The sequence below is a fragment of the Heloderma suspectum genome, chromosome 2, assembly GCF_057233095.1.
Source record: "Heloderma suspectum isolate Gila_16-S chromosome 2, 16-S_ref, whole genome shotgun sequence".
Classification (NCBI taxonomy): Eukaryota; Metazoa; Chordata; class Lepidosauria; order Squamata; family Helodermatidae; genus Heloderma; species Heloderma suspectum.
Genome location: NC_139459.1, coordinates 5,463,683 through 5,486,358, shown reverse-complemented (window position 1 = coordinate 5,486,358; position 22,676 = coordinate 5,463,683). Strand labels below are relative to the sequence as shown.

The 22,676-nt window shown below is 45.7% G+C and overlaps 1 protein-coding gene across 1 annotated transcript; it reads right to left on the bottom strand.

Annotated features, from left to right (window-relative positions):
- Positions 1 to 238: 238 nt before the first annotated feature.
- Positions 239 to 22,495, bottom strand: AQP3 (aquaporin 3 (Gill blood group)). Its single transcript, XM_084832838.1, has 6 exons — positions 22,163 to 22,495; positions 10,868 to 10,994; positions 9,184 to 9,321; positions 5,521 to 5,639; positions 4,552 to 4,769; positions 239 to 2,768 (listed from the first exon to the last, which is right to left on the bottom strand). Exons 1-6 carry the CDS (start codon positions 22,268 to 22,270, stop codon positions 2,600 to 2,602), a joined length of 879 nt encoding a protein of 292 aa, XP_084688964.1. The 5' UTR covers positions 22,271 to 22,495; the 3' UTR covers positions 239 to 2,599.
- Between the last annotated feature and the right edge of the window lie 181 nt (positions 22,496 to 22,676).

Below are 22,676 nucleotides of genomic sequence, written 5' to 3'. Positions count from 1 at the left end.
TTCTCTTTTATTATTACTTTTATTCTATGTGCTATTGCTGCATTTAATAAATTGTGTACTATCTAGAGTACTTTGTGGTGGAACAAGAAGAATATAAATGGATTACATTGGATTAATGGATTAACTGGTACATAGAATGCTGACCAGTAGATTATTGTAATAGATGGCATTTCTACTGTCAACATTGTTATTATGAACTGGTCAACAGATAAAATAACCCAGAGACAGAAATTATACAATGTATGTATGTATTTATTTTATTTTTTTAAAAAAATGTAAATACATTACAAATGGCATAGACTTTACAAATTGTGCAAGGAGCTACATGACTGATTACAGGTATGCATCAAATTGGAAAATCACACATACAAAGATGTTTGTCCTCTCTTACAGTGGATTTTTTGCCCAGAATGCACTTGTGAATTCATTTAAGTGGATGCACTTTTTCAGTGACCTACAGATTAACACTGAGGGGTTTGAGTGTGTGTGTGGGGGATGATTAGTGCCCCCCCCCAAACAAACAGAAACCAATTTGCATCATCTGTTCCACCAACTGCCCCATGGTACCACTGCTGCCAGGTGGCAAAGTTGGCATCGCAAGTACATGGGCTGAAAACAGGGTGCCCTTGGGTATCATACCCAAGCCTCTCCATTAAAAAGCATGGCTGGGGAAGACCATTCACTTCCTGAGACTGTGGAGAGGCACTGCAAGTCATACTGGGCAATACTGGGCTAGATGGACTAACTGTCTGACTCAATGTAGCATCTTTGTACGTTTGTAAGATGTTGCATTAGCACAATGCGGCTGGAGTGGAAAGCACCACAAACCCAACTATACCCTTCCAAAGAGCCAGTGTACATGCAGCCTATTTTCCAGAGGGGAGACATTCCGATCCAAGGAATGGCAGGCAATATTCTAGGCAGCAACCAAAAAGGGTTTTATCAGTCTCTGTTATATAATAAATGAGGTTCCAGCTACCGAACAATCATATCGTAGTGAGAGTCCAAATCTGAACTTCCCAGACAGGCATCCTTATAAGGGCAAGACTCCTCTAGCTTACTGGTCCTGGGTGACTAGGATGTCTCCCTGGCACCAATGCACATCAGGGTGCTGAGTCCTGCAGGGAATGCCTCCTTAGCATATGCGTGTATGGCAAGCGCAGTTCCGCACCATTTCCCTCCAATATCTGCTGCATTGCACAATGATCGCTGAGGGTGGAATTAGTGTTTATTGCAATAAAAGCCCCACGCCATGATTCAGCACCAAGTGAACTGCTCTTAAGCCCATTGATTACAAACACGCTGAACCTTGTGTTGGGTGGTAACTCAGCCGGTGTGAATGCAGCCTAGAAGTAACTACCTGGGGATTTATTATTTTTATTTATTGCATTTATACCCCGCCTTTTTTCCTCTTGCAAGGAACCCAAGGCGGCTTACATTATCCTCCTCCTCTCCGTTTTATCCTCACAACAACAACCCTGTGAGGTGGGTTGGGCTGAGAGTCTGTGACTGGCCCGAAGTCACCCAGTGAGCTTCCATGGCCGAGTGGGGACTGGAACCCGGATCTCCCAGCTCCCAGTCCGTCACTCTCACCACTACACTACACCGGCTATTTTTATAAATATCCCCAGGTAGTTAAAAACCCATTTTTGGAACAAATAACAAAAACAAGAAACCCAGCCTAAAGCAAGAACTAAATTTAAGCGGGGGCGCGTGCGTGTGCGCGTGCACACACACACACACACACACAAACATTTATCAAAAGTTGAATGCCATATTTGTGATAGAATGTAATGAGGCATGTGAAAAGCCTCTGTTATGAACCTTGAACACGTTGGAACTGGAAGACACCCTACAAATCAATGTTTTCTACAGCCTTTTCTTCAACAGCAGTTCCTGGCAACGATTCTTCATGCCCATCCGTAATCTTGACATCTCTGCTCCCACTGAAGGCTTCCCTCTGTTGCAGCTTATTCTGAGGAAAAGGTTGACCCCGCTGGGCCCATAACCCCTTACCCTTGTAAGCATACTAGGATGAATCCAGCCCCGCAGAGAGTCATGCTGCTCTGCGCATGGATTTTGGCCCCTGTAGTAATAGGCAGCCGCTGCATAATACGCTTCCCACCCCTAACCCACCCAGTGGCTCCAGAACTATTTACAAAGGTGAATTAACATCATTCGAATCCACATCCTGCCAAGGGAGGAGACAGTTCAGAGGTTCAAAGTCACACGCCGGTCATTACTTGGTGAAAGAAGACGCTGAAGAGTCTGGCTGCAAAATGGCCAGCCCTGTGCTTTAACCACTGGCCACACTGCTCCCCAGTGCAGATAGGGTAAGACCAGAGTTGCACAACAGGGTACAGGGGGTGCAAGTTGACAGGCAGCTTGCTAAAGCAAATGCATCAAGGTATGCAAAGAAACTAGGGACAGTTTCTAACTCAAGACTAACTCAATAAGGGCCAACCCCCCCCCCCCCGACTCCTGATGTGTGTCTGCCTTGTTCTCCCTTCTCTTTTCTTTGGTTTTTTCAGTCCTTGGTTTTATTTATTTAAAAATTGTCCATAGGCACAGCAAGGGACAGCAGCATTCCCTGGCAGACTCAAGCGTTCTCTCTGTGCTTCACGTTGGACAGCTTGACGGCTTCCTCCTCATTATATTCCGGAGATGGTTCGTCGTGGCATCCAATCATCAGCTGGTAGACGCCCACGCCAGCGACAGCGCCCAGGAAAGGAGCCACTATGGGTATCCACCACCAGTGTCTGCCGGTCCTGTAAGATACACGCATGAGAAAAGGAGGGGTGAACACTGGGCGGGGGGGTGGGGTGTCTTCCCCACCACACCAGTGTCTTTCTTGATTCTCTTACTTATTTCAAAAACCTTCTTAAAGCTGACCTTTCCACATGTGCCTTTTCTTCTTCTTGATCATTCTTATTCATTTATTTATACAATCATGTCTGAGTCACCTTTTGGCCCAGCCCCAGAAAGGGATCCCACGGCAACTTACCATTTAAAACTTTAAAACAATTTACACACTGGGAAGAGCAATCCTATGGCCCCTAGACAGCGTCTGGGGGACATAGGATTCTTCAGTTTCCCAGAGATGAGGTTGGAGACAGGGCTCTGACCTTGTAGCTGGGAAACTGCGCTCTTTGCCTCTGCCCCCTTCCTCTCATAGCCAGCACAGAGAGAACCATGCCGGCTACCTCTCTGCACTCGGTAAAAGGACCATTTACGTCTGCAACCTTGCATATATTGGCCATTCGCAGCACCATTTTGCATAAGAGCAAATGCGCACATATCTGCAGCCACCATTTATTTATTTTTGGCAAAATGACAGCCACAGTGATCGCTGGACAGGCCTAGAATGAGTGTGGGCGGTTTGGCAAGCGGGGGTGGGTGAGGGGTGCACAGGGGCTTGGCGGGGCCCAGAGAAACCGGACAGGGGAGCACCCATCCATCTCTGCATCTAATGTAAATTGTAACACCCCTGCCTCCTAACATACGGGTGCAATGCAGCCTAACTGAAGCATCTATAAGGCCCATTGATCCAATGGGAGGTCATTTGGCATGGACATTTTCCTCAGCAATCCACCTCACCCCCCACTTCTGTGCCTTCTGAAATTTCACTCATATCAGCCCCAAAGAGTCTTCTGCAGAGCAGTTTTCCTGCTGCATCTCTGCATGAGTCTCTGCTCTGGCATTGTGTCCTTTCAAAGAGCTTGTTCCTGGAGGCAGCTGCCTGTTCCATCTCGGGAAGCACACCCTGGTCAGTGACTGATGTAGCGGGTAGCCCCTTCTGTCAGCTGATAATTCTTAGTCTTTCACTCTCCAAAAGTAAACCTAGACATTCCACTTCCACTATGCACAATCATGACATGAGCCTCCATGGACCACGGTGATTTCCTATGAGGTTGGATGAGGACTTGTTTATAATTCATTGTCCTGAGATAAAATCTAGGCAAGACCAGGACTATGTCTTGACATGAATCTTGAGGCTCTGGCACTGACTGAAAAACTGCCCTGAAAAACTGTAGAGGTTTCAACACCTTCTAAGAAGCCACACTGCAAGAGCTGGGATCACTGGTGGGTTATTTCAGCCCAGAGTCTCCACTTGCGTTCAACTTGTCACAGTAAGAACCACTTAAGGTGCTTCAACCTCAGACTTGTTTACATGACCATGGCTACATCGCTTGATACTTAACAATGTCAGAAAACTATTGTTAAGGAAATCCAACACAGCTTGAGGGCACTGGGCTGGAGGAGGCTGGCCTACAGACTCTCCAACAGTAATGATACAATGTGCTCATTTTATCGTCTCATAAAGTCCCCAAGTTGCTAAATTAGTAATCCTGGCAGCACCCTGAAATCAGCATCCTTTGTAACAATAACTGCCCTGATCCAGAGACGTTAACAAGCTGGTACTTGATTCTGAGCTTATTATTCACGATTGAAAAGTGAAATAAAGGCAGATGCCAAGATGTCCCTCTTGATTACATTCAAAGCATTTACTGTGAAGCTACAGTGAAGCACGAGGCCGAGACATCCACTTACGTGAAAACCTCCGAGCCCCAGCCAGCAATGGCTGTGAAGAGACGAGGCCCGAGGTCTCGGGCTGGGTTGACGGCATATCCGGAGTTGAAGCCCATGGAAGTTCCAATCACCAAGATGACAAAGCCGACGGTGAAAGCCTCCAGCCCTCTGGGAACTGGGTTGTTGTAGGGATCCACAATTGCCAAGACGCAAACGAGCAAGGCTGCTGTGCCAATGAACTTAGAGGGGAAAGGAGAAGAGGAAGAAAATGCAAATGTTTACAAAAGAATTTTTCCAGAATTGAAGAACTTAAGAAGAGCTTTGCAGGATCAGACCAAAGCCCATCCATCCCCAATCTGGTGCCTTCCAGATGTTTTGAATGGCAACTCCCATCAGCCTCAGCCAACATGGCCGATGGTCAGGGATGATGGGAGTTGTACTCCAAAACATCTGGAGGGTGCCAGGTTGTTGAAGGGTTGATCTAGTCCAACATTTTGTTACCAAAGGTCCCAGGCAGATGGGCCTCGAAGGATGCTGGCAACAAGCAAGAAAGAAAGTGATGGCTTTCACCTGTTGTTTGTCCCTAGCATCTCATCTTCAAAGGTATACTGCCTCTGTCCATGGAGGTTTCATTTAGCTATCGTGGCAAACATTTTGTAATTTGTGCATCAAATAGTTTGCATCTTTCCATTTGAGTTTTCACACTGTCAACATCTACTGTTGACAACAGTCTGTTTTCCCCGTTGGGACTGTTAACAGCTCTGGTGGGGCAATTTGGATCTGGGAAATGACATGGAAGAAAGGCTTAATCCCCTCTCCCCCAGCACTGCTGCCCTGATCCAATTCAGGGAGGAGTGTGCTGCCCATTTTAAGTTAATATTACATACCAGGAGAGCCTGTGCACAGATCTCCTGTATCTCATCTGTTCAGGCCTTTAAACTGAACCATTACTTTGAAATGTTTGACCCCTACCAGCCTTCCAACTCTTACCTGGTCAAAAAATCCATTCAAGGAGTACAAGTGTACTGATGGGTAGGTAGCAAAGATGCCCGCAGTGCCATTGGGACCCGTTACTAACAGTTGATTCCCAGCAAAATCCCAAATGGCGTCTGGAAAATGAAACAAAGCAGATTTGATCAGAACAGAATTGCCACCAACCCGAACTTCATTCTGATCATCCAGTAGGGAAGCTTAATCCTACTTTGGATGGGAGAAATATCAGTGGAAATGATAAGGCATTTTAAATCCCATTGCTCTAACTGAGGCAGATTTAAGCACATGCTTACAAAATTCTCCCATAGAAAACAATGGCACTCAAAAGCTTCATTGTGACCAGCATTGACCCCCCTGCCCTAACACTGAGTTCCATGGGATTGCATGGAAATAGGCTACAGTCCCCATGAACAAGATATGGATGTCCTTCTCTTCCTCTGTTCACTGAAGGCAAGAGGGACCCAACGGACCAGAAGGGGGACTATGCAAAATCTCTCTGGTTTTGAGTCCGGATGCTAATTTGGAATTCATGTTCAGACAGGATGCCAGCACTTGCTGGGTCAGAATTCCTCAAATTACAAAGGGATAAGAAGGGCTTCGAACCTCCCTACTTCAGAAATCTGGCAGAATGGTTGCTCCCCCATTTCTATGGGGAGAGGCAGCACATTGAGCCACAGGTCAGCTGGTGGTGGAGGTGGTGGTGATGATGATGACGGGGGAGAAGATGGTCCATTGATGACATGGCAAGATAAAAATGGGGCTGGCCGAGGAAGGAAGGATTCACATTCGGGGGCTAGTGCCCAAACTCTAGGACCACATCGCGACTTGTCAGACTGGACTGGGACAACTTCATCTAGCATAAAGATTATGCGGCAGTCAGTCCTTTGCTATTGAATCATAGAATACTAGGCTTGGAAGGGGCCTACAAGGCCATCTCATCAGCTCTGGATTTGGTAACTGTCTCATTAGGTTCTAATGGGTAAATCATAAAAGGCTGTGCAATGACTGAGGGTGTATTATGTGCCGTGTTTTATCTGTTGCCTTGCGCTGTCAGCACAAAAAAGTACCAAAGTTCATTTATGCTACAGAGTCTTTGAGCATATTCCAAGGCACTGAAACGTTCACCCATTCAACTGGAATAGTAGCCTGGTGGTCAGCGGTTAACAGTGTTGCTGTTACTAACCCTCATATGGGTCTACCAGCAAGTATCAAAAATGGCTGCAATGCAGGCTTTTAAGAGCCCTTGGGCAGGACACCCTCCACGGGCCCCCTCCTCCCGCAGGGAGTCCACCTTCTCACCACCACCGTCCCCAGCATCTCCTGCTCCTCCTCCTCTTCCTCCTCCTTGCTGCCACTGGCTCGCTCGACAGGCAGAGAGCCAGGGAGCAAGTTGGCAGCAGCATCTCCTGCTCCTCCTTCTCGCCACCACCGTTGTCTCGCCCGGGGCAAGAGGCAGGTGAAGGAGGAGGCTGCAGTGGTGAAGAGGAGGAGCAAGTCCAGGGGGCCCGTGCTAGTGAGCCCCTGCTGGGGTGTGGGACCCTGGGAGGTGCCCAACCATACCTACCCTTGCCACTGGCCCTGAATGTAGGGTGACATTTTCAGTATATTGAAATATGCTCAGAGATTCTGAGTAGGGCTGGGTGAATCTGTCCATTTTGGTTTCTCTCTGTTTCTAATTATTCTAACCTTTAGGGCCCAATCCTATCCATGTTTAGACAGAAAAAAGTCCTACGACTCCCAGCATTTCCCAGCCAGCATAGCTGGATAGGATTGGGCCCTAAGTTCAGGTTGTCCTGAACTTTGGGAACTTTTCCAATCTCAAATTCAGTTCATCCCTAACTATGAGAATTCTTTTTCTTTTGAAGTTCACATGAAAATTTGTATGCATCTCGGTGTGCCTTCCTAAGGTGTGCTTTTGCACACACTTTTCCCTAATATACATATTTTTGCAAGCAATTTTCCTAATATAATGCAGTTCAACATTATTTCACTAATATACACAGTTTTGTGTGCACCTCACCCAAATATACACATTTCTGTATGCATTTTTATTATTATTGGAGAACTCCACTGCAAAATTTGGAGAAGTGCAAATTTTGAAGTTTTGGTTTGCATAATGTTTCAAAAGTGTGAAATTACATAAGTTCACATTAACATGTGAAGCAAATCCCTAACTCTGGGTGCTCCAGGTGAAGCTTTTATTGTGCAATCACACTGCCTTATTAACGGAATTTAGAGGAGGGTCCAGATGATGTTGTCTTCATAAGAACATAGGAAGAGCCATGCTGGATCAGACCAAGGGTGCAGCATTCTGTTCACATGGTAGCCAACCAGCTGTCAACCGGGAACCCACAAGCAGGACACTCTAACCCTCCTGTGTTTTCCCACAGCATCTTTTGTCTTTTGTCTTACCAGGAAAAACCAGCTAAGGTAGAGAAGACGGGACAGCTGCGCAATGCCTTTTGACTGTTACCGCTGGGGCCTTCGGCTTGGAAGCACCCTCTGTTAGCAGAGCCTGGGCAAACAGGCAGAGCACATGGGCCATACAGGAGAGAGGTTGCCATTTCAGGTCCTAGCATTACAGCTGGAGGGCTCTCAGCTGGCTGCGGCTGAGGAAGCCCTCTGCCTGAGAACTTGGAGAGCTATGGCTAGTGGACTCACTAAGCATAAAACAGCTTCATGTGAGTTACACCCCAGACGGCTCTCAACGCTTTCTTTTTTGAGACAGTTCTATTAGCATCAGATGAGCTGGATCATGTGCCTAGCTCGCCTGCTGTTGCTCATGCAGGCAGGGATGGTGGGAGTGGAAGGGTTTGAACCTGAGTCCCAATGCATGACAAGGCATGCACTCTGCTGCTGAGCTCTGGCCCCACCTCAATCTCTGGCTGTGATAGCCAAAGGAATATATAGTCAGGATGAGTCTACTCTAAAGGTAAAGGTAAAGGTGTCCCCAACCAGTCGTGTCCGACTCTAGGGTGCGGTGCTCATCTCCATTTCTAAGCTGAAGAGCCAGCGCTGTCCGAAGACGCTTCCGTGGTCATGTGGCCGGCATGACTGAACACCGAGGTGCACGGAACGCTGTTACCTTTCCCGCCAAAGCGGTGCCTATTTATCTACTTGCAATTTCTTGCTTTCGAACTGCTAGGTTGGCAGGAGCTGGGACTGAAGACGGGAGCTCACTCTGTCACGCAGCACTTGGGTCTCGAACTGCTGACCTGCTGACCTTCCGGTCTGCAGTTCAGCATCTTAACCACTGAAGAACTGGCCTCCTAAAACCCTTAGGGAGAAAGCACATGGATTTCAAGATCCTATTACTAGAGTGTGCAGTAAAACAGCTCTTTCCTTAGGGCCACTTGGGTACAATTCAGGAGGAACATATCCGGTCGTGGTAACCATGAACCAGAGATGCACAATGTCCCCATGCATTTGCATGGGAGAGTTTCCGACTGTCTTGTGCACACTGAATCCAGGGCACTGAGTCTCAGCAGTGCGTGTGTGTGTGCGTGTGCGCATGCATGCATGCATGCACATATGACTTTCCCAGGGTCACTTTCAGAAACAGAGATCCATTCCAGATCTATGAGGATATAAACTTAAAAATAAAAGCCAAGTTAAGAGGCCAGGGCAGACACAATCATCTCATGCCCTTAATTCACTTACCAAAGTACAAGCCATATACAATGCCTGCTCCTAGGAATGCTCCAAGGGTCTGTGCTATGGCATAGACAGGCAACTTGATCCAAGGTTCCCGGGCCATAAGGCACATTGCGAAAGTGACGGCAGGATTCAAATGGCCACCTGTGGAAGATCTCAAAGTTAAAGGCCATTTTCTACTGTCAAACATGTGCTAGGAGGAAAGGGCTCCTTTGTTCATGTTACTGGGGACATTGCAAAGACTGTACAATCCTCCCAAGGCACCATTGCCAAATCAATGGAAGATCAGTGTTACTTCATATGCTTTGATTAAACTGTTCAAAGTCTAGACACAAAGGCTGCTTCTTGGAAAGGGGACAAGTGGAATGCAAAAGCTGGAGTTAGCCTAAATTATGCCAAATGAAGACTACTTCAAGCCTGTCTTAATCATGCAAATGAAGCTCGTACGCAGGATTTTTCTTGTGCATCTTTCATTTTAGTTTGGGTTGCCACCAACGCAATTGGTGACAACCCAAATTGCATGGTACTCAGGCACAGGGAATTAACTTTCCACCATCCCCTTAAGCACAGCCAAGACTCTCATCCCTCTCTTCCCTTGGCCTTGGAGAAAACCTGCTGCAGGCCTGTATTAGGAGCCCTCCCAAGGAATTCTAAAGTGACTTGAAAATAAATTAGTTAAGTTACCAACACCTCTAGGAACCTTAAATTGAGCAGTCAAGGTTCAAGAGATAACACAATGGGGAGGGGAAAGGGGGCATTGAAGCTCCAGCCCCTGAGCTCTTATCTAGCTACTCACTTATCTAGCCACTCACACAACACTTGAGATCTTACGATCATTAGACTGCCTACAGGGTCCTTTCTATCTTGGACTATTTCCATGGTATCATTTGGTGGCATACCAAGAATGACTTGTTGATCGGTGAGGATGTACATGTAGAAAATATGTCTTACTATTGCCTATCTATATACATTTCCATGAGATGATGGCCCTATCAGAAGTGCCCTTGATACCATCCTCTGCATGGATATAAATATATCTTCCCTAGAGAGCCAGTGTGGGACAGAGGCTGGAGTGTTGACTTTGGAGCTGAGAAAAATCACCTTCACATCTCTGCAGCTCCCTGGATGGCCTTAGGCAAGTCCATATCTGTCATCCTAACCTACCTCACAGGGCTGTTGTGACTCCTGTGCAGCCTGATCCTATGTTGCATTTTAGAATAATTTGTAATAATTTCAAATAAATAGAACAGGAATTTCTGCCAACTGGATGTTGCCCTGATACTTGGCTATTTTAATTACTGGTTTGTTGTTGTTGTTTGCAATTTTTTTCAGTGATTGTTTTCCAGTCATCGGATCAGTGATTTCAGTCAGTTTTTATAGTATAAGCTGCTATGAAAGCCCATGAGGGGATGGTTAAGGAAGTTGTAAATTTATAATAAAATAAAATACATGTTTACTTCAAAGTTCACTGTGGTTTACTTCTAAGAAAGTGAGCATAGGACTGCACCCTGCTCTCAGTCTGCTCACATCTGTTCTCAATTCCTTAGGGAAATGGGAATATTCTACTCATGGGTAGTAACATTTCCAAGGGTATAAATTCCACTATGAGAGATCCCTTTTGCTGTTAAACAAGGCTAAGTTCTTCCATGTGTATGGGTGAAAATCTGTGCCATAAATCTCATGTACATACCTGAAACCTGTCCAGCGATCAGAATTCCAAGCATCACAGCAAAACCAAAAGCCAGGTTGACTGTCAGAAAGTCTCCGTGGGTCCCTCTGCTGAGCACGATCTGAGCCACCGAGCCACAACCAAACATCTGAAAGGAGAAAAGATCTTGGTCAAATCCAGTTTGGTAGATTCCTATCCTGCAACTTTCTATGAAAGCTAGCAAATTTATTTATTTATTTATTTATTACATTTATATCCCGCCTTTTTTCCTCCAAGGAACTCAAGGCGGTGTACATCCTCCTCCTCCTCTCCATTTTATCCTCACAACAACAACCCTGAATAATTTCATTTCTATTCTTCAGCCATTCTAAGAGTGTTTACGGACGTACATCATACAAGCAATGTTCCCACTGTGGACGTCCACTTGCTGTATTGCATTAAAAGGTACAACCTTCTCTCCCAAGGTGCTCCCAGATGAGGCTTTCATGGTGCAATCACCCTGCCTCTTTCATCGAGGGTCTACACAAGGTTGACTTTCACTTGCAACCCTCCCATGCTTTCCCACTGTGTCTTCCATCTTTTCTCTTACAGCAGAAAATCCATTAATAAGAAAAAGATGGAATAACTGCACAATTCCATTTAATTAGTAGCACTACAAGCCCTCTGTCTGGAAGCACCCCAGGCTTTGCTCAGGCAAAACCAGTTCAGTGTGTTCATAGCAAAAGCTGGTTGTGCACAGCAGTGATTAGCCAGAAACCACCAGTGACATCACTAACTCACATTCTCCCACCATACTGAAGAAGTTTTTCAAAATGTAAACATTAATTCTGTTTTCGTTGAGTTAGGTTTCTCAGTAAAGGTACATGGGCCACTTGAAAAATTATAAAAAGGTGGACAACCCCTCCGAAGCATGGGGGAGAGGCAAGAGTGACTACTGAAGACAGCTTCGGCTACAGAAATGTAATAAATAAATAATAAAATCAGCATTTGATATGCTGGGCAGTGTCTGTTTTCCAAACTTGGGAGAAAGTCAGGCTGGAGGTGAAGAATTTAAAAAATGCAGGAATTCCTCATCAGCAGGTATGTCAGTATGCATATACATCATAAGAAGAACCAAATGAGGAGTGGGATTGATCTCCTGCATGCATTTATATGACCTCACAAAATTCTGAAAGAAAAATAACAACACTCTTGTGTCAGTTTATTGCAGGGGTGCAGAACCTATTTCAGCCTGAGGGGCAAATTCGATATCAGATAAACGGGGGGGGGGGTGCATTCCAGTGGTGGGCAGAGTTGAAAGCAAAATGGGGTGGGGCCAAAAATAGCAGCAACTTTTAGTTTACTGCTCTAACTGCCAGTAACTAAGTCTTAGGAGAGGCATCTCTACCTTTTAGAATTTGGGGGGAAACTGCACAAAAGCCAGGAAGCCACCATGGGGAAAGGGGGCCATCTTGGGGACTCCAGAGTGCTGGACTGGGCACCCAGGAAGGCAGGATTTGGCCCCTGGCCCTGAGTTTCTGCACTCCTGGCTTACTGGATCACACGTTGCGCAGATCTTCACAAGACCAGCCATCCTACTGAAAAAAAGCAACTCCTGGCTGCTGTGGTACAGAAGCACCCCCAAGGAACCCCCTCCGTCCCACTGGAAACCACCAGGACAAAATCCCCTTACATCCAAGTACTTCAGCTTGGCTCATTTTGGAATCAATCCTCCATTTGCTGCATAGTCACACACACTAGGAAGTCTTTAGCAGCCAACAAAGTCCAGCCAGACAGCTGGGCATAAAACAGGGCCATATTCATTGTGCAGGTATACGTCAGCATGATGTTTCAGATACAGGATCTGGACATTTTATTGATGAATGTGCCACATAAATCCCTAAATCATATGACCAGGGTAGCTCAGGCTCTGGCGAGTTGAAAAGCACTACAATGGAACCGAATTGGCATCAGTTATACAGGCTGCAGGATTCCATATTCCCTGCTGCATAATTTGTATTACTTTGGTGTAGATCTTTGCCTTTGTGCTTCTTAAAGTGTGGCATATGCACAGCCTTATAGGTGGATTTATAAAATGGACCTGCAGAAAAGGTTTTCTGTTTGCACGGGTTCAGTTTGCACATTATACAACCCAGCCCTCTTTGCTTTGTGATTAATCTTCCTTCTCCTCCTCCTCCTCCCACTGACAAGATTCTTATTTCTCAACTTGTAGTGGAGAACAAAAAGGTCTGAATGATTATTTGCCCTTGAACTTTAAACAAATATGATCCCTGAATCAATACGACACACACACACACACACACTTTACAGTTTTATCTTGGACTAACGCCACAAGAATGTTATCATTCTGAGTAACAACTTTCCCTTAAGGGAAATTGAGATGATTAAGGCACTAAACTGGCAGCCTTTTGTAAACCCAGCTTTATTACAGGCATAGGGTATATTCAAAGCTGCCAGGCTAGTTGGGTTGTTCAAAGATTACTGTCACATATTAGGCTGTCAGGGTGCAATGGCTTACAGGAGAAAGGTTGCAAAATGAAGTTTGAGAGATTGCGATGAAATGGAGTGCAACAAGGTGGCAGTCCAAACACCTGCTATTAAAATGGAGACCCGAAACTGCCCAGAAGTGGAGGTATTTCTTGTGCCCTAGCAACTCAGCCCTCATTACCTTCACCTCTGCCATTCCCTTCCTCTTGCGGTTTGTTAAAGTGCAATGCACATCAGTGTGCATGATAAATGTGCATTAACAACAATAATCGTTCCACATACCACAGTCTACCAAAGCCAACCAGCCTCATCCTTTTAACTCTTTTCTGCACCGCCATCTCAGCCAATTTCCTTGCTGGAAAATCTCTCACAGGCCAAGCACTACTAACTGCAGCGGAGGCTGGTGGCTCTGATGTCAGTGGGGCAGTAAATCCGCTCCAGGTTTCAGTCAGAACTCTGAAGAAGCTATCCAAGGTGTTCTGCACGGAGAAGGTAAATTTAGCTCCAAGGCAAGACCGATCCAGACATACTGGTGTCTGAGGAGGAAAATCTAAATGGTCCCCACATGCCACGATAAGAACATAAGAATCATAGAATCATAGAAAAGTAGGGTTGGAAGGGGCCTACAAGACCATCAAGTCCAACCCCCTGCTCAATGCAGGAATCCAAGTCAGAGCATGCTGGGTCAGACCAAAGGTCCATCTGGCCCAGTATTCTATTCACACAGTGGCCAACCAGCTGCTTGTTAGAAATGCACAGGTAGCACATAACTGAAATAGCAACCTTCTGTGCACATTCCCCAGCAACTGGTATACAGAGGCATACTGCCTCTCATTTGGGGCAGAGCACAATCCATCAGGAAGCTCCATTGAAATGAATGGGGGATCACGCTGCTCTCATTAACTTCAGCAGGGCTGGCACACAAGATGGCTTATGCCCCAATGGGTCAGATCTATTTGCCCCTGTGTGTGTCACCCTAAGGGCTACCTCTGCCCAACCACTGCAACTATGTGGTATGTTTCCATTGTGCAGTATTCCATGTGGTGCACCATTATGGAACTCCAAGGGTTTGCAATTATTCTGTCACAGTTACTGCGGGGCGAGGGTTGGGGGTTGGCCTTTCATCAGAGCTGCCCTGTTCGAAGAATGATCGAGTGTGCTCTGTTCACAACTCTTCTTTGTCCTAGGTCTAAACAGCAAATACTAGTAAATCCAGAAAGCCAAAATCAGTCCTCTGGGCAATCTATCACAAACAGCCAGACACAACTGTAAAGGAAATATAATAAAGGCTGACATTTAAAAGAAGCTGGGGTTCAAAGCTCTTAGATGTGAAATCCCTTCACACATACTGAGAGGCTTTTCATTTCAAAGTTTAAACAGAGTGTAAAAGACCTACAATCCTAGAACGGAGCAGGCTTTTATTGTGAGGGATGGCTATGCTAATCGTTCCACCAGTCGTGGGTGACCACTGCAGATAGGCTGCAGAGACTTGCACTATTGAAGTCTCTTCTGTCGGTGGTGCTTTGGTGCAAGCAAAAGGTAATGCTAATATTTTGGGATCGATACAATACTTTTTACTTTTTTCAAGAAAGCAAATTGGATAAAGATTTTGACATCTTAAAATGTGGAAGAAGATTGGTTAGAGGAAATATTTCTTTTGATATTCTTTGTGAGCCACAGATAAGAAAAACCGAAAAGAAAAGAAAAAGAAATGAAAAAGAAGAAAAGAAATAGAAAGGAAGGAAGGAAGGAAGGAAAGAAAGAAAGAAAAGAAAAGAGGAAAAGGAAACAGCATTTTGTTTTGTGAAGTACAAGGGGGGAAATCAAACATAAAAATTAGCAAGATATCCTAGGGAGAGATGAGGTCAGTGGCGGCTGGGGGCTCTGATGTCACTGGGGCAGTAAATCTGCTCCGGCTTTCAGTCAGAACCAGTCAAAACTCTAAAGGAGCTATCCAAGGTGTGAACTCCTTTAGAGTTCTGACTGAAACCCAGAGCAGATTCACCACCCCATTGACATCGGAGCTACCAGCCTCCACTGGACAAAGTAGATTTCATAGAATCATAGAGTCATAGAAGAGTAGGGTTGAAAGGGGCCTACAAGACCATCAAGTCCAACCCCCTGCTTATTTCATGTTTCTTCTTAGCACCTTTTCACTTTGGCTGAATCTACGCAGTTATACCATTATCCTAACTATTGGTGCCCATTGGTGTCATGCGTACCAATAGTTATGATACCGGTATGATAACGGTTGCAATGAATATGAACTTGAGCACGCTCCGGGAGAGAGCGCAGGACAGGAAGGCCTGGCGTGCTATGGTCCATGGGGTCACGAAGAGTCGGACACGACTGAACGACTGAACAACAACAACAAATGATAACGGTATAACTGCTATGTGTAGATTCAGCCTTTGTGGCTTAACTGCTTCCCTGTCCAGTATTCCCCGAATGTGTTGTGCCTCCTTTCTGGAACTCCCAAGGCTGCCACAGAACAACTGCTTTGCAACCACATAGGGAACACAAAAGCAAATAGGTTTGTTGAGTCTTTTCCGAATTTTCAATGGATGAGAAATAAGAAGCATGCAAGTGGAGATCAAGTAAATGCAGAGATGTGAGAGTTTTACATGTGCAATATCTTCCCTGTGTCATTTTTCTCCTTTACTTTTTTATAGTCCTCCAGTAATACACATCCATTCACACATACCACAAACACACAAACACACACACAAGCAGTTAGCCAATGGAGCAATAGTTCTATCTACTCCCTTCTCTACTGAACCCCTTCCCACCAGAGCCCACACGCACACACACATCAGCATCCTTCTGTGGAGGTTGCTGACAGTTTTTTAAAAATCTGAGCAGTTGGAATGTTCATTAACATTCTGTAACATCTCAGTTGCTGAGCAATAGGGCTCAGATCATTCAGCTCAAGCCAGAGTTCTCACACCCAGTAATTCTCAAAGCATGCATTTACTTGGGTTTTTTTTTTTTAACCCTTTAGCCTAGTGTATCTGATTTGGGGAGCAAAAACTATTTTTTGCAAATCTACATGCTCTGGTCTTGGATTTGATACTTCATTCATCTCTCTGTGACCAGATTAAATGTCTTAAAGGATTATTCCAAGCCAGCATTGACTTCGGAAGCAATTATATAGCTCATCTTGAGAGCAGGAGCAGACCTGGGAAGAATCATCTCACTTGCTCTGTGTTAGGAAGGCACTGCCAGGCCATCTTAATTATGAGCAACTTTACAGAGAAGGGAAATGCATTGCAGAGCATCCCAGATGCTTGCCTTCCAGCTCTCTTTGAGGACTTCTTAAAAAACCCTTTCTTCCTCCCAGACGTCACCACAAGGGATGATCTGGACGTTAAAGCAAAGGGAGGAAGAAGGAGAGGAAAGGATTGAGAAGCTTTTAATACAATGACTTCCAGACGGGTCTTGCCCTGTTTCTGGCTGAAAAGCAGAAATGTTGGCCAGAGAACAAAGAGAGGTATCTACCCATGCAACCGGAGTCCATGGTCCAAAGATGCGGGGCTTGCTGACCAAGGGGGAAAGGGGTGAGCGGCACAGGACCTTAGCAAAAGCATGAGCCATGCATGCCCATGCATGCCCCTGCAGCAAAACAGCTGCAGTTTTGCACCAGTGAAGCCACTCCGCCCAGGGCTTGCCCTGGGGTTCCTGTGCCTGCACTGCTACCACACGCAGGGTAGGCTGGGGAAACTGCGACACTAAGGAACACACACGCACACACCCTACAATTGGTGTAATAGCACAGCCACAAAGCATGGGAATTAACTCCAAAATACAAGTACCAAGACCGTATGGCCAACAGCCCCCCAGACGTAACACAGGCTGTCAATGATGGGGGATGACCCTCTCTATTTTTTGAAAGTTGAGTGGAAAAACAGTGGAGGGGGAGAAATTAAGCAGCCCCCTCCCCCGCTGCTCTTCTGTTTATGATCACAGCCACTGAGCCTACTTAAAAAAAAAAATCAGGTGAGCATCAGGTGCATCACTAAACACTTAAAAGGTTCAGGGCCGAGGCCCATAAGACACAAAACTGCATAAATTCGCATATGCTAATTTATATCTATATATGGAAATTTAGAATAACAACTAGGTTTTTTTCTTTAAATTTCACAGAAAGCAAAGCCAGCCAATTAATTTGGCAAAGCCATCGAAATCGCACCAACTAATATAAATTATTAATTTAATTTGCACCCCGCCCTCAGCTCGACCAAAATCAGTCATTCCTCTACAATTCATTTGCAATGGGCGTGAACAGGTGCGAACAAATGCACCAGAACGAGTGGCTGGCTGCTATGTTTTGTCACACACACATGCCATTACGTTTAGAGGGGAACACTTCTGTTAGCACCAGCAGAAGGGTTTTGCCTCCCCACCCCGTCCCAAGCTGAGCTGCCATGAGGGAGCTCTTGAGCAGTGTCTGCGGTGCAGCAGGTGTGGGGGGGGTTAACCCTTGCCTTCCCAGGTGTGATCCTGCTTGAGGCAATCTAGCTGGGGAAAAACCTTCTGCTGGCACCAATGAACACCCAGGGCTCTAAGAAAAAGACCCCAGCTGGGGCCTGGTAAATAGATTCAGGGGCAGGCTAGCCGTGTCCCTGTTGCACGTTAGGAGACGGGTCCTGTGTTTTCCTTGTAACGTCTATTTTGAACCTTGTATCTTTTTTGCTGCAGGAGACAAACTCCCAAATCAGACGTGACTTTATTCATGCCATCAGCCATTTTAAAGTCATTAGCAACCATAGGGGAGGGATGATCTGGAGCAAGACAGGGAGCAGTCTTTAACCCTTCGCCTCCACTGTTGTCCTGATCTAGATCTCTCCCCACCCCCCGCCTTCTGGAGCTGCTATTTGCATCAAAAAGAAAGGAGCTTTCCTCCTGATGCAAACAGCAGTTGTGGGGGGGGACCCAGATTGGGATCACAGTGTGTGGGGGCAACGTGTTAAAGTCCCCCTCGATCCCACCCCAGTTCTGATCCAGATCATGCACAGCCTGGTTGCTATAGTATTTAGTTCTTGGTGTTGAAAAAAACCCAACCCCAAGCACGCAACTGCTAATTGCATGAATAGTGTGACAGCTGGTTTAGCCTCACATGGTAGGTTTTCTGGGAAACTTCCTGCTGCTGCTTTCCCTTGACACTTTTTCTTTTCACACAAGGGTTTGAATTAAGCTTTATTAGAGCTGCTGTTATGTACTCAGCAGCCCCACCCTGCCAAGCAGGACAGGTGTGGGTGGTAGGTAGATAACAGCCCTGCAAGGTGGAGACCCTTCTGTCAGTTACTGCCTGCCGTGCAGAACTTTGATGCCCCAGCGTGGTTGGCCCCTGCTAAAATTAATTTGTCTGTAACTCAGTAATCTTTACATCTTATTCATTAAAAAAATTGTTCTGATGGAAGGAAGCAGTTTCCCTGTTTGAAATAGATCCCAGGGGGCTGAGCCTCTTAAGTCAAGAGCATTCAAAGGAAGACTTCCCCCACCTAGAGCTTTCATAGCTTTCTTTCATTTTCATAAAGATGTGATACCGATCTTGAATGAGTAATTGTTGGGCGTGTGCAGCTTCATTAATTAAATCTGGCACTTTCGGAGATTGGGGAATTGCTCAAGGCATGCCAGATCTCAACCAAGAGTTCTCACTGGGGCTTGAAGTCAGTTAACTGTGCGAGTTTTACAGCACAATCCTCTGTGCTGAAAACTCCTAGCTGAGAACCAGGAGCCAAGTGCATTGATGGGTCCACTTACAAACATAAAGGAAAAAGCAACCAGTTGCTGCTTCTAGGATTCATGGTTTCCTTATATCAACATGCTGGGTGCAGCAGAAGTGACATGGTCACAACAAAGGAATACAATCCATATTAGATGGATACGATAGGGGTAAGAGGAGCTATGCATCAGTAGTATGGAGAAGATAGGTTCAGGTTGCAGTGTGGGTACAGGTGAGGTGTGGCCAGGGAGTTGCCCTACAGCAGATTAACATGGCTGCCCTTTAGGAATTTGGCCCTGGGGTAGATAGCAGATAATGTTATTGTTACTGCTGCAGGCCAAATATTGCTTTGTTAGACAGATTGCTGGCTAATAATCCAAGATGATGGCTGATGAGAGCTGATCAATGTGAGCTAATGACAGGAGACGGTTGCCTGAAAGCTGGGGATTTCTTTCTGGCTTCTGGAATGAGATACCCATCACAGTTTGGTGAATATGATGCCCCTCCAGCTCATGGGAGGGTGCAGAGAGATGGCTGAAAGAAACGGTTTGCCACTGAAATGGATGGACGGTGGGAAGAGTTTCTAACCAGAGTTTGGTGGAACTGGGAATACAGCTATATTGGGTGGAAGGCTACACAAATTCATCCTTGTGGTTCATCTTCTTGCTGAAGCCTATTCACCACTACTTATGTTCCCCTTTTATATTTCCAAATGAAGCAAATAGAGCCAGTGTGGTGTAGTGGCTAGAGTGCTGGACTGGGAGTCGGGAGATCCGGGTTCTAGTCCCCACTCGGCCACGGAAGCTCACTGGGTGACTTTGGGCCAGTCACAAACTCTCAGCCCAACCTACCTCACAGGGTTGTTGTTGTGAGGATAAAATGGAGGAGGAGGATTATGTATGCCGCCTTGAGTTCCTTGGAGGAAAAAAAGTGGGATATAAATGTAATAAATAAAAAATAAATATTACTAAGATACCATAAATCAGTGCCTTTTGCACATTCAAAGGAAACTGTAGTGTTGCCCTTGAATTTCTCACCACTCAGATGGGGTGTGTGTGTGTGTGTGTGTGTGTGTAAAAAGCAGGCACTTAAACAAATGTTTGCAAAAAAAGGTACTTAAATGACCAATCCGGTGGACACTTGCTTGGAAAATACTTCTAGTGAGGGGAAAAAACATTGGACACTATTTGCATTAGATGCCTATGCATGATTCCACACTGCAGTTAATTTTATGTTTTATCCCCATTAACATACAGCATGTGACCATCCATGGTGATGTGGGGAAGTAAAGGGAAGTGTGTGTGTGTGTGATTTGATGGGATATCTAAGGAGAATGGGTGCAGGAAGGGTTAATCTTCCCCCACTTCCTTGTTTCACTTAAATTTCGCAAACTGGTGAAATGTCTGTTTGGCCAAGCTCTCTGCGGCTCAGTGCAAGTGAGGGGGGGGGGATTCCCCTTTTCTTCTCTTACTCACATGGAGCTACAGGGAATTGAAAGCCATGAGAAATCTTGCGGCTTTCTAGGTCAGCTCGGTGTGTGTGCAAAGGAGGGTGAATTCCCCTTCTTTGCCTTGGAAAGCAGCACCACCATGCGCGGCTTGCACAATTCTGCGGCTCTCCCAAAGAAGGGGTTTATGGTGCGGTTGCCCTGTCTCATTCACGGAATCTTACAAGGGGTCCAGACGATATTGTCTTCCACTTGTAACCCTCCCATTTTTTCCCATTGCTTCTTCTGACTTCTTGCAGAAAATCCAACAAGGAAAAAAAGAATAGCTGCACGTCTTCTCATTAGTAGCACCAGAAGCCCTCTGTCTGGAAACACCCAGTGCCATCTTCCATTTGTGAATATCCTGTGTTTTCCCACCATTTATTCCAAGAAAATCTGTTAAAGGTGGTGGGGGAGAGTAGGCAGTAGTAAACCATGGGAAGACTACAAATGGAAGATGACGTTTGGACTCCCCATAAAATTCTGCGAATGAGGCAGCGTGCTGCTTGCACAATAAAAGCGTCATCTGGAAGCACCCAGAACAACTGCATCGTGCCTTTGGATTGGTAGCAAACTGTGGAATGGCTATTGTGAAATTATCTCCCTTTTCACACTGACAAAGCATTCCTGCATGGATGCAAATCTTCTATTTGGAAGAGTAAGGAGTCAGCATGGATTGCTTCATTTAGGATGTGAGACTTAGATCTGGGCTCAAGCCCCAGGTGAACTTTAGACTGGCTAAGGCACCTAGGGCCATTTCACACATTACACAAGGCAAACCCAGTTTTGCCACTGAGGATCCCTCCGTCAGAGATCTGCAGCCAATTCTGGCTCCCTAATAAAGACACCTGAAGAATATACAAGTTTGCAAATACATGTTCAGCGCACACTTCACATTTTCAGTGCACACTTAAAACACCGAGGCGTACACCTAAACACTTTGACTCAGTTCTCACTCTGTAAAATGAGACCTATTATGAGGATGAAACTTATAAGACTGTTCTGAAAATTAAGATGATGTTGCCATAAATATTAGCTGCTTGGAGCATTCTACGCATGAATTCTGAGGTGTGGGAAGAGATTGCAGGGCATGTTGCAAGAAATGCAAAACTTGAATGGGGATTTGTCTTTTGTGGAGCAAATTTGCTGGTTGTGCGAATATGCAAGATTTCCAGTTACACAAAGTACTTCAGCTGTAGCCACAGAACTACATTTCTGTGTAACTCCAAAGCTTGCCTCTTCCAAAACATTTGATCTTTGAAAAATGTTTTAGTAAATTCTCCCTAACTTCTGAAGGCAAACCCCTCAAAGACACAACCACAGGGGCACTTTTGCTGCATAAACTCCATTAAAATGTACAGCATTTGCCCACAAGTGCAGCTGAGATTTTCCACAACTCCCTTTCATTTCAACAGGGCTTGTGCTGGAGAACATTTTGCTCAGCTGTGGATCACACAAAATAAAAAATCATCCCCGCAACCAACAATCAACACATGATTCTGACCCTCAGTGTTTTTGCAAAGCTACATCTGGGCACATAACCATACACACACACACAAAATAACAAAATCCCTACTTCTCCCACCCCTCCAGAATCCAGTGTTCCCAGTACACTTACCACCAGGATCAGCGTGCCCAAACATTCAGCCAGGGCCTGGCGGACAAGTTTATTCCTCAGCCTCAGCCTCAGCCCAATGGCTGTGAGCAGATCCTTCTGTCTGCCCATAGTGCCTGGATTTTCTCCCTGTCTAGGCTTGGTGGAAAGATGAGAGAGAGTCTCTGCTCTTCACCCTTGGCTCTCTGTAGCTCTTGAGCAGATCCCAGACCTGCCTTGCCTTATAAACATGTGGAGAGATCCTGGAGACACCTCCCCTAAGGAAATCCACGCCTACCAACCTCTTCAGATACCACACTTTTCCCCCTTCTCTTGACAGCATAAGACTGAGTGGGCGGTTTTGCTGGCTGGCTTTCTTTCTTTCTTTCTTTCTTTCTTTCTTTCTTCCCCTTAGTATTACTCACGTAAGCACCTAAGCCACAGCCCAGGCAGGGTGTTTGAGTTCGTGCCAATTTAACTCACTACACTCCAGCAGCACCACAGGTTGCCATGAGCGGCATGCTCTAGCGATGGGTTA